This window comes from Myotis brandtii, unplaced genomic scaffold (genome assembly GCF_000412655.1).
Source record: "Myotis brandtii unplaced genomic scaffold, ASM41265v1 scaffold898, whole genome shotgun sequence".
Classification (NCBI taxonomy): Eukaryota; Metazoa; Chordata; class Mammalia; order Chiroptera; family Vespertilionidae; genus Myotis; species Myotis brandtii.
In genome coordinates, this window is record NW_005371683.1 from 24,703 (window position 1) to 36,885 (window position 12,183).

The following is a 12,183-nucleotide window of genomic DNA, read 5'->3' on the forward strand; positions in this document are numbered from 1 at the left end:
GAGAGAGAGAGAGAGAAAGAGAGAGAGAGAGAGAGAGAGAGAAGGAAAGGGAGAGGGAGAGAGAGATCTGGATAAATATCTCTTGCCCTTTTAGAGAGAGGTAGGGGAGAATTGGTCTTTGAATTACTAACTCTCAATTAAGCCCGTTACCCTTTGCCTGTGATATGTTGCAATTTATTGTCCTACTTTGTCAGTTGACTTTTTGGTTCTGCTGTGTGTTTTTTTCTCTTGCATGATTTTAAATTAAACTTCTAGTTGAGGTCCAGTTCACTAGTGATATTTATCAATATAAATATCATAATATACTTCAAAAACAACTATTAAAACCAGAATTACACAGAAGTTAGCAGTTGTCATACACAAATCTATTATTAAATATCCAGTAAGATTCTGATATTGTCTAGGATGGCCCATAATATCACCCCAAATGACTTTTTCATCTATAATAAGGATTTGGATTTTTTAGAGACTCTAGGGCTACTTGTTGAGAATGTGTCAATACATGTTATTAGTTTGATAAATTCTTAAAAGTCATGTTTCTTAGTAAATTTAGTGTATGCTGAATCCATTCAAAAGTAAACTAGTTACTTTTATAGAAAAATGTTACCTTTATTTAAAATTCAGTATGTTTTTTAAACAGAGCATAGTACAAAGTACTTTTGAAATAGAGCTTAGGAAATATACAAAGCTTATCCCCCCCCCCAAATATTTCTCTTGCGTATTCTTAAGCCATCTTTCCTATAATCATCTAATGACTTTTTAAGAAACAGAAATTACATATCTTTTTTTGAGAAAGTGAAAACATACATATCTTTTACTCCAATCTGTCTAAAAGGAATGGATTCTGCTCAACAAACAAAAAAGAAGGTATTTAAGAAAGAAAGACATATGTGTGTATAAAGACCCATATATATGAAGAAAAATGAGCAGAAAGTGAATTAAAACATTAGCAGTCGTTATCCCTGGGCAGTATAATTATATGTGACTTACTTGTTTTTCATATCTTCCTCCTGCATTTTCCAAATTCTCTTTTTTGAGCCCATTCCATATTACAGTTAACACTTGAACAACAAGAGTCTGAACTGCATGGGTGAATATTTTTCAATAACTGCACTTGAATATTTTTCAGTAACTATACAGTTGCCCCTCTGTATCCTGGGATGTTGCATGCAGTATTTAGCAAATGGCCAATCAGAAACAGCATTTTCATTCAGATGGCACCACTTAACCCCCACATTGTTCAAGATCACCTATATGAATAATTAAAAATATGAAAGACAAATGACAAACTTATAGACAGAAATCCTAGGTGACAACTTCTTCTTTTAAGTAACTGAGATTACTGGTACTTCTAAGCCCTAAGTGCAGTCCTTCCCCTGGCTAGACAGGGTGTTCTTTCATTTCAGCACAAAGAAGGAAGATGGAGTGACAGCATCCGCACTCCGAGGAGGGAGCTTCCTCGGGAACTGGGAGAGCTCCAGCATCTCCAAGTGCACATGCTGGCCGCTCTGTGAGGTCACTTCAAGGACTTTATGAGTCTCAGATCTTATTCTGTTGAAATGAATTGGCTCCTTTCCGACGAGCATTTTCATCTGAGATGTTCTTCAGCTTTATAGTATGTTGTCAAGGAAGGACACTGAAATAAAAGGAATTCTTATTTAAATGACAGCAGAGTCAACAAATTTCTATGCTGCTAATCATGATACTGACATCACGTATATCTTACACATTTAAAAGAAGTGTTTATTGCCCTCTGTTTTGGTAGCTATGTAGGACACAAGACAGTATGGCATACACTGAGATACTTAGTAGATAATAGATGAACAATAACTTGACCATTCCCCATTTCTTTTTGTAAAAGGAAAAGTGTCCTCAGAGTTGAGAAACTAAAAAAAAGAGCCTATTCCAGAAAACCTACAGGTCCATTGTAACACACAATACCTTTCCTTTAGTCTCTTTTCTGAACCATGGTTATGGCAGGGGGAAGGAAACAGAATCTGCTAGTTTGGACGAGGGGCAGTTTCAGATAGACTGTCCTCCTGTCCTTGTCACAGTCAAGATTGAAAGGAGGTATTGCATAGTTTAAGGTGCCCAAATGCTCCCTCCGCCACTCTTTCTTAAGGCCGGGAACACTGTGTTGTCACAAATGGACAGACTCCCCTCAGCTCACCTGACACTCCCAGTAATTCTTGCCACCTGACCCTTCATCACTGTCCCCTTTCTAGTTCACAAGTGTTCCCGACATCATGTTAGCTGCATCATCATTGAGCGTTCTCATGCGTTCCAACACGTGGCTGTGTCTTTGGAGTCTGTCTGCCTCCTTGTATGTATCCTCTCTGACCCTGTACCTGACCTGAGTGCACAGCTTTTCAGCTTGGCACAGATTCTAGCTCACTCCTTGTCTACAAACGATTAACCTTCTCCTGTAGAACACCTGTGGTCAGAATTCCAATCTTACAAATGAAAATTTGACATTACTTTATTAAGGAGTTTCTAGCTTTTTATAAAAAAGCAGCCAACAGTTAATAAACACAACTTAAGATGCACCTTGATGTAAAAGAATGTCTCCAAAAAGTTGAGGATAAATAACATTTAGGTAAATTGATTCTCAAATATTTACTGACCACTTCTCATTTGATTAAGTCTATACTCAGAAATTTGGACAATTTTACTCGATGGTCCTTATGAATGCGTAGGTTAATTTAGCCTGGGAGAGAAAACACACAAGCACAATGTGTCGTACATTAAGGTTACGGGCGACAAAGAATATTGGGGACCAGCTATAATGATAAGAAATATTAATCATGCTCTGTTCACTATGATTGTTTTGTTCTGATTAAAGAAAGCACATTTCAGCCTGGATGGGAGTTGCATGTGGGACCTGGGAGCTCACCTGGAAATGTGGTCCTTCCTCCACATCCAGGGGCTGCCTATTATCATTGAAAGGTTAACAACCTTGTTGCAGAAACCAGAGGCACCCCCAGGCCTTTGCAAACCCCAGCCTGCATTACCTTTAAACTGCCCATTTTGCATACCTATTCTTATCCCTTTTGCCTTCTTCCCCATGTAATCTTTGTCCATCTACCCAATATAAGCAGCTGGCTTACGGTGGGGGAGGGGGAGCAGAGCAGATTTTTATGGATGACCTGCTGCTCTCCCACACTGCCGGCAGTATTGGAATAAATGCTCTTATATGACTCAACCCTGTCTGCTGAAATGGCTCAAGTAGTGACAGGCAACCCGGACTCATTGATTGTCCTGTTACAATGATCTGTGACTAATCAAAATTTGTAGAATCAATGAATGAGTGAGTGAAAGAATGCAATAGAGTTGATAGGTAAAAAACGACAAATGAAAAGCCAAATACTATATGATGAATTTATATACAGTTTTTAACAATGAGAAGAATGGTTGCTGTAAGGTCTGGGGCTGGGAAAATAGGGTCTTTCCTGATCCCACCAGCTGAGTTGGACAAAACAACCCAGAACTGCCGAGCCACATCCTGCTGGACAATAGCTGCCATCCTGTTGTGCTGATGGCCAATAAATAACCACTGAAGACTTCTCAAGATGGCCAGGGTGCAGCTGCACCAACTTCCCGCTCATCAATCACCCGCCACCAGCTACCTCAGATAAACCTGATTGGTCCAACAGCAGCATAAAAAATCTCTGCCAGGCATAGGTGGGTGTGACTCCCCCAGCCTGCACCCCCAGACCGTGGGACCTCACCCGAGAGCTTCCAATAAATGCCATATTTCGCTCTTACCCTGCTTGTCTTGGTCAATCTATTGGCTTTGGTCAGATTAAATCTTACATCTCAGATTAAACCTTACATTAAATCTAACAGTTGTCATTTGTGAAACCAAAATCACATCAACATAATCTCAAAGTATAACCTTGCAAATGTAAAATAATATGCAAAGTAGCTTAATAATACTAACCACCACTGGGTGGGTTATTACAAGTGATTTTTATTATTTTTATGTTTCTGGGTATTTTCTGTTTTCAATGAGTATATATTATCCTCGAAAGAAAATAATTTATTTTAAAAATTGGAATAGACAGGAAGTGCTTTGAGTTCTAAAGCGAGACATCACTTTGGACTAGAGTTATCTGGGAATCTGGGGGAGCTTGTTGGGTCAGTGAATTCTGAGCTGGGTTCATGCAACTTAGATTGGAAGGAAGGTGGCAAAGTGTTTTAGGCAGGTCACCTGGCAGGAATAGGGTAAATCAAATGATATTTTAAGCAGTCTTCTGGAACATTTTTAAATAAAATTTTTATAAAGACGAGTATTGCCCTCATGGTCTGGTTATTTAGTCTGTTTATATTTGGTGGTAGCATGGCTGGCTATGAATCAGTTTTGCATAATTTTTCCATCGAAGTCCCCTGATAATAGAGGAAAACAAATGCGTCTCCCCTGCCCAGCCAGGTATTAGTGCTAATTGGCAGGGGAGAAAAAGATGAGAAAAATAGCTTAATTATATACATTTTAGTTTTGAAAGGAGGTAGTCAGTAGCTTTCATTTTGAAATTTGGGGCATCACTTTGTCTTAGGTTTTGATATCTTTGTAAGTTTTCTGACAGCTCCCAGGTACCAAGAGGTTACCTGTTCGATTCCCAGTCAGGGTACATGCTGAGAGGAAGGAGTTGAACACAGGGGGAGATGGGCGCATACACAGTGCAGTCAGGGTGATGTAGAAAAGGTGCTTGCCTGTCAGTCTAGCTTGAGGAACAATGGATTGGCTAGGGGGGTAGACACAATGCAAACTCAGGAAAATTTGGGAATACATGATCCCAGGACAAAGAGTTCCCTCTCTCTTGTTCTGGTCTGGTACTCTGGCACTCTCGCTTCAGGGCCTGCACCTGCCCCGTGCGCTCGCCTGTTCTGTCTCCATAGCCATGTGGTCCTAGAAGCCGCGTGGCCCATGGCCATGTGGACCCCACATGCGGATGCTGGACTGGCCTGTGCTTTACTATGGGGTGGAGACTGGCATCCCTAATTCTAGCCCTGCTGAAGGTAAGCTCGGACTTCTCCCATGGTGGGACTGGCATAGATGGGGTCTTGGAAGGGAACCCCCTTAACTTTACCTCCTCAATAAAATTCTTTCCCCCAGGGCACCCCAAGAACACCACTTCCACCGATAACAAACACACAATAATACAGGAATGCTTAGGAAAACAGTGCCTGTGCACAGCACTGCCAGGGTCCTCACCCCAAGTCACTGGAAACAATTATCCAAGAAAGACACCACCAGCAGTGTATCCAGCTCCTGAAGTACTTTCCAACGCCTTTGGTATTAGTGATCTACCAGGTACAATAGCACATTTAAATCCTGTTTCCATTTCGATACTTGGGTTGTTGAAAGCATTTTGATTTCAATTTGTGTTCGGTACCTGCTATGTTCCTCACTTGTTTGCAGACTTTGCGCATGATCACAGCTCCCTTCTTGGGGATGTAAATGGATATTGACTTCCTTAGATTTTGCATCTGTATTACTGCTAATTGGCAGGGGAGAAAAAGATGAGAAAAATAACTAAATTTTATACATTTTTGTTTTGAAAGGAGGTAATCAATAACTTTCATTTGGACATTTAGGGCATAATTTGTCTCAGGTTTCCGATATCTTTGTAAGGCATCTAAAAAGAAAAATGTAACCAAGTCACACTTTTCAAAACTGAGTAAAAACTTGGATTAGAAAATAATACTAAAACCATTCTATAGGTTGTGTCGGAACTCTAACCTGCTTATAGCCAAGTGCCCATGCCTTAGGACAACACATTTCTCTATTCCAAAGTTATATTGATTAGTAAATACTGTTACAACAGGATTGTGACATTTAAATGGCTTTGCACTGCAATCTTACACAAGGCTTCCTTTCACCCCCATAGTGAAGATATACGTTCTGTATTTTGTACAATACCTATAGTATGGAAAGTAGCAGTTGTCATGAAGGTACATAAGAACTGATAGTAAAAGAAGTATTGAATTACTTTTAAATATCAGTAAGAATAGTCATGTATAAATAACAAAGCTAACATTTTGTGACATTCATTATAAGAGAGAGGCAATGTGTTGCGGTAGGAACGACTATTATCTTATTTTTCTGGCAAGGAAAATGAACTTTAGAGAGACTAAGTACCTTGCCCAGGGTGCAAAGCTAGTGAGTGAGTATGAGCATAGGTCTTAGTGATTGCAAAGCCCATGGCTGGACTGACCGTTTTTTGCGCTTTAGAATCATCCAACAGGAAACAATGATGGGTATAATAAAGATGACCACACTGGAGGATATGCCTAGGCAGAAAAACAAGGTAATTAAGTGCATGCAAAATACAACCCTTAGCTTTTCATCTCTATCTTCATATCTAGTCTCTCTAAAGGTTGCCAATGATTTTTTAAAAATGTAACTAAATTCTGGTTTAAAAAACACCAACACTGGCTTACCTTGAAGATTTCCCCTTTGGCTGGCATTTCTCAGTGGTTAGAGCCATTACAGTGATGAAGTAGCAACGAAAATAATTTTATGGTTGGGTCACAACATGAGGAACTGTATTAAAAGGGCCAGAAGGTTGAGAACTACTGTTCTAGAGGTTGCCAATGATTTTTTAAAAATGTAACTAAATTCTGGTTTAAAAAACACCGACACAGGCTTACCTTTAAGATTTCCCCTTTGGCTGGCATTTCTCAGTGGTTAGAGCTCAGCCCGTGTACCAAAGGGTCATGGGTTTGATTCCTAGTCAAGGGCACCTACCTGGGTTGCAGGTTCGATCCCTGCCCTGGTTGGGCTGAGTCTCCTCCCCTACCCCAACTCTTTCTCTTTAAAAATCAATGGGAAAAAATATCCTCTGGTGAGGATTAACAGCAATAACAAAAAGATCTCCCCTCTGCTTCTTGTTTAATCCAGCTCGTTACTGTCACTTCTATAGGGTTAAGGGTAAGGAGTGAGCAGAGCCATTTTGTAACCTGTAGTCCAACAGCAGCCTTTCAACAACATGTGAGAACAGCGCTGAGACTCCTGGGTTCCACCTCTCAGGCCCTGCACATCTCTTGTGTGAGGCACAGGAGCTATTCTATGCAACAAACTCTGCCAATTCCCTCTGAAGCCGACTCTCTCATAACACTATTCCTCTTCCATACTCAGATCCCAGAAACGGGCTTAGTGGTCTCTGTGGCTTTCAGTTTGGGCAAGTCAGCATGACTACCGCCCTGAAGAATATTCCCAGGTTGTATTCTCCAGCTACAATAAAATAAGATGAAGGACTGGTCATCTTTAATGGTTCAAAGACAGTGCAGAGCCTTTGGTGGAGAACACTCTATAGGCAGATGAGGATACTAGTTTCGCCACACCGTGGCCTGAGTTTATCACTGTCTCCTTTCTAAGTGAAATCGCAATGTAAGATATTTTGACCTCTCTTTTTACATTTCATTCATTATAAGTGGATACTTACTGTTAAAGATGCTGCAGTTTCTCAGCAAACCCTTTATAAAACTTACCAATAATGCGAGCATTACGTCGACCTAAAAGGAAGACAAAGGTCACAAATGCATCAGTCAAGCACTCAACATGATTGAACAGGAGCCCTCAGCCAATGACAATTTGGCCTAATTTTTATCATTGCACAGTCCAATTTTGTTCTAATTTAAAAAACCATTGGTTTTACTGAGACAATCTCATTTTATCTTCAGTATTCAGTGGTCTGTTTCCTTTCTTTTTAACTTACCATTTTATCATAAAATTAATATAACTACAGCAAAGAACGTATAAAACAGAACCAAAAAAAAATATCACACATAATTCTACCACCATGAAATGCTTTGGTACATTCCCTTCTAGAACATGTTCCCCCCATACATGGTTTTTACATATTTATAGCATCTCTTTACCTACCTAACCTTTGAACAGTGGAATTAAGCTCTCAATCAATATATGTTAATTTTTACCACCACAACTATCACTACTGCTACTGGTATGATAATACTATTAACTCTTCATTATATTTGTCCCATATTTCTCATCTGTCTACTGCTCTCTTACTTTCCAAAATATGCACATAAGCTGTAAAGATCAAATTTGTTGATCTTTAATGATTTTCTCTGTCATATCCAAAGTTCAAAGAATTTAAGTCTTCTTCCAGAGGTTTGATAAATAAATATAATTTACGTTAGCTTTTATATTGAGTTTAAAAACTTTAACTCTCTAATACATCTGGTACTTTTTGTAAGATAAAAAGTCCTAAATTTGTTTCAATCTACCTATGTTATTTGATCATCTTTACCATCTCTGTTATATTTCATCTGTAAGATACTTTTATTTATAATAACCTTTATTTTATTAATATCTATTCTGTTTCACTTATAAAAATGAGTCAATTTTGTGTTACTTTAAAGTGATTTGTGTATTGTGGCTTTATATTTCTTTTAATGTCTGGTAGGGTAGTCCTTCATTATGAGAATTTTCTGTCTTTCATGGCCACATCTTCGAACCCTCTATAGCAGCGGTTCTCAACCTGTGGTTCGCGACCCCTTTGGGTTTCGAACGACCCTTTTACAGGGGTTGCCTAAGACCATCGGAAAACACATATATAATTACATATTGTTTTTGTGAATAATCACTATGCTTTAATTATGTTCAATTTGTAATAATGAAAATACATCCTGCATATCAGATATTTACATTACGATTCATAACAGTAGCAAAATTACAGTTCTGAAGTAGCAACGAAAATAATTTTATGGCTGGGGGTCACCACAACATGAGGAACTGTATTAAAGGGTCACGGCATTAGGAAGGTTGAGAACCACTGCTGTAAAGGCATTCATTCAGCCAGATAGCTTTTTGCCAAAGTGAAAATAATTTGATATTCAGGAGGTTACAAGTTTATAATTTGGAAATATCATTTATAAGTCAGATTAACTAGCAATTCAAGGGATTAACTATAAAAACATCTTGAACAATCTTGGTAATCACTGCTACAAATAAGAATCATAAGAATGGGTGAGGGAGGCCTAGCACTAACTTAGATTAAGGAAAGTTATTCATTGTTAATTTTGCTCATCAGCTCCTTGATGTGTACAAGTTCAGGCTTTAGAATTTTCTATCTAGTTGCCAATACAGCTCAATGACACCTGATTTCTAAATCTGCTGATGTAGTTTTACCAGTTTAGAATTCTGTAGCCTACAGCAGTGAGGGAGATGGAACAGCTGGTCTCAGCAACTTGGAAGGTGCTTCCTGACTCATGCTGAAATTCTTGAAGGCCTGCTCTATCTCTGATAGGCTTGACTTTTAAGGCCCTGGGCTATAACTAAATCATTACTGTGGGATGCATGCAACAATAGAGTGATGCAGACCAAAAAGGTTCAGCGAGGTCCCCAAGGAAAGATGAATGGGTTGAGAACTGTGGAGAGAGCAAGGCTTGCTTGACTCTCTTTGCGAAGGGCTTTTGGAGAAGAATTAGGAGCTCCTCTTGCACTCCTTAGCACTACCACGTTCGATGCTGTAACAATCACACCACATTCGATGACAGTACGGATGAATGAATGAACAGTGCATGACTGGGGAGGACCTACATTCCTTCTTCCTGCTCTTGCACTTACCAGATGTACTAGTACATGTGGCCAGAGGAGGGTCCCATGTGTTATCTGCCTGGCACTGGCTCCAGGGACTGCCTTCCAGAGTATATCCATCTTTACACTCCAAGGTTACAGTCTCTCCAAATCGAAATTCTTGCCTCATGTCCAACTCCTTCCAGATTCCATTGGTAAACTTTGGGAGGCTGCATTTTACCTCTGAAATTAGAAAATTGGAGGAAATTGATATTTTATTGATAACTCTAGTTATAACTACCATAATGGAAAGACCTATGACCCTCCAAATCTATTTCCCTTCAGCAAAGATGGGTCATGTTTTCAATCAAGAAAAATTGATAGCTCCCCCCTAAACATCGTATGATTTAAGATTCTCAAACTTTATTTTCCTAGGAATATGGAATGTACTGTAATCCACTTTTAATTGTGAGCAACTCTGAAACTGGAAAGCTGTGGAAAGATGAGGAGTTAGGATAAGCATACTCTAGCCTAGATCCACTTGGTTCATACCACAGGAAATATGAAGATCACATTAACTGTCTCTGGGAATACAACAAATACTGCTTTTTGCCTCTCGATTAAATGCCTGTTTCTGGCTCATTTCTACATATAGAACAAAGACATTAGTAAATCATGATTCTGAATTTGAAATATCAATTTTCAACTTAACTTATCTCACTTAGCTCAACCTTACTGTGCTGTCTTTCTCTGCCCAGACACAACTTCTTTGATTTAAGCAAAGCCTGTTTTTCAGTTGTAAAAGTCTAATTTCCTTTATAAAACCCAATCAGGTAAAGTGCTAATTCTCTCAGTATGGTCTGTGGTCTTTCTTCACCAGAATATTCTAGTGGGTTTGTTAAAAATAGACCTCTGGACCCCAACTCAAAATGTCAGAATCAAAGTTCTTGGGGATGTAGATTAAGAAACTGTCTTTTAAGTAAGATTCCTGGCTAATTTTGCTAAGGCTAAAAATAGAGAATGAATAAGACATGTTTGAAGAGAATAGTTATTAAGACAAAAACAATTTTATGTAAATGAAAAGAAAGCAGCTACTAGGAGAATGGGATACAATTCTTTTATTTTCAGGAAAACTATCCCAGAGTCCTAATCTGAATAGTTAATCCTGGAACGATTCCCTAAATCTTCATACTTCTTATGTAACTACTAGAGGCCCAGCACACGAAATTGTGTGTGAATAGTTTGCTGCTGCTTGCTGCTGCTCGCCACCCTGCCCGCCACCCTCATGGGCTGGGAGGGGGAGGGACCAAAAGGTGGTCAATGCACCTCATGGCAACTGGTCAAGGGGTCATTCTGGTCATTATGCTTATGGTCCCTGGCCTTTTATTATATAGGAAAGCAAAGAGGAGCCCTGGCTGGTGTGGCTCAGCTGGTTGGGCGTCATCCCATGCACTGACAGGGCACATGCCCGGGTTGCAGGCTCAATCCACAGTAGGAAGCATGCAGGACGCAGTTGATTGATTGATGTTTGGCTCTCACATGGATGATTCTCGCTCTTTCCCTCTTCTTTCCTCTCTGTCTGAAAATCGATTTTAAAAATTTTTTTTTTTAAAAAAAGGAGGGGTGAGCTTTTGGTTTCTGCGGAGCCACAGGGACTCTGTAAGTGCCATCCATTCTGGCAAATAACCAAAACAGAGTCACTTGCCATCCTTGTGTTGGCCCACTTCTTCTCTGTCTCTAAAATTGAGGGGCAGGAGGCCAAGCCGGATTTCTGAGACTTTTAGGTCAGGGAGGGCCATAAAGTCCTGTAACCACAGCAGCCATAAGACTAACTAATCCTTAACATTACATAGTATTTGAAAAATGAAAGCATAGAAGAGAAACAAGCAAAGCAAAAAGCCCTTAACTTATAGTTTTGAAAAGTCAAAAAGCCACACTTAAAAGGAGCCACTATAAAGTGCAGAGTTAGAAAGCAGGGGATGAGCTGGGGTCCAATCCTAGCACCATCCTCCTGCGCTGAGGATCATAGGCTAGTAACTGGATCTCTCTACACCTCAATTTCCCCCTCGGTAAGACAGCAAGAATAATCATCCCACCTCATCAGATTTTTAAAAGGAGTCAATATAAAGTGCAGAGTTAGAAAGCAGGGGATGAGCTGGGGTCCAGTCCTAGCACCATCACTCCTGTGCTGAGGATCATAGGCTAGTAACTGGGTCACTCTACACCTCAATTTCCTCCTCAGTAAGACAGCAAGAATAATCATCCCACCTCATCAGATTCTTTGGGAGACTAACACACATCACTTTTGTAAAGATCTCAGTAGCAGGCCTAGTCATAGAATATGATTTTTAATTCCACATTTTGTAGCTTTTTAGAATATTGCCCAGTAAGGTTTTAAAGTCATATTTCATTTTTGCAAACATAGGCAGAATAACAAAAATCATTCCTGGGACTTGGTGCAGGAAAGAGGCAATAAACTCTTTACCTTTGGACTTGGAAGTTATAGTGAGACTCCACACCTAGTAATTCCAGAACTAACTGCTCCGACCTCACTTCTACTGTCTTCACAACAAAGTGCTTCTAGTCTCTTATTGACCTTCCAAGGCAGCGGTTCTCAACCTGTGGGTCGCGACCCCTTTGGC

General features: G+C 39.7%; 1 protein-coding gene and 1 pseudogene across 1 annotated transcript in view; both read right to left on the reverse strand.

Annotated features, from left to right (window-relative positions):
* Nucleotides 1-3,081, reverse strand: part of LOC102258213 — a 13,050-nt pseudogene extending 9,969 nt beyond the window's left edge.
* CR1 (complement component (3b/4b) receptor 1 (Knops blood group)) overlaps nt 1,005-12,183 on the reverse strand; it is a 66,629-nt gene continuing 55,450 nt past the window's right edge. The window contains exons 27-31 of the mRNA XM_014532571.1: nt 9,593-9,784; nt 7,492-7,515; nt 6,216-6,291; nt 5,213-5,498; nt 1,005-1,636 (exon numbers count right to left, since the gene is read on the reverse strand). Of these exons, the coding sequence (XP_014388057.1) occupies nt 5,297-5,498; nt 6,216-6,291; nt 7,492-7,515; nt 9,593-9,784 (494 nt within the window). The 3' untranslated portion in view covers nt 1,005-1,636; nt 5,213-5,296. The remainder of the gene's footprint in view (nt 1,637-5,212; nt 5,499-6,215; nt 6,292-7,491; nt 7,516-9,592; nt 9,785-12,183) is intronic.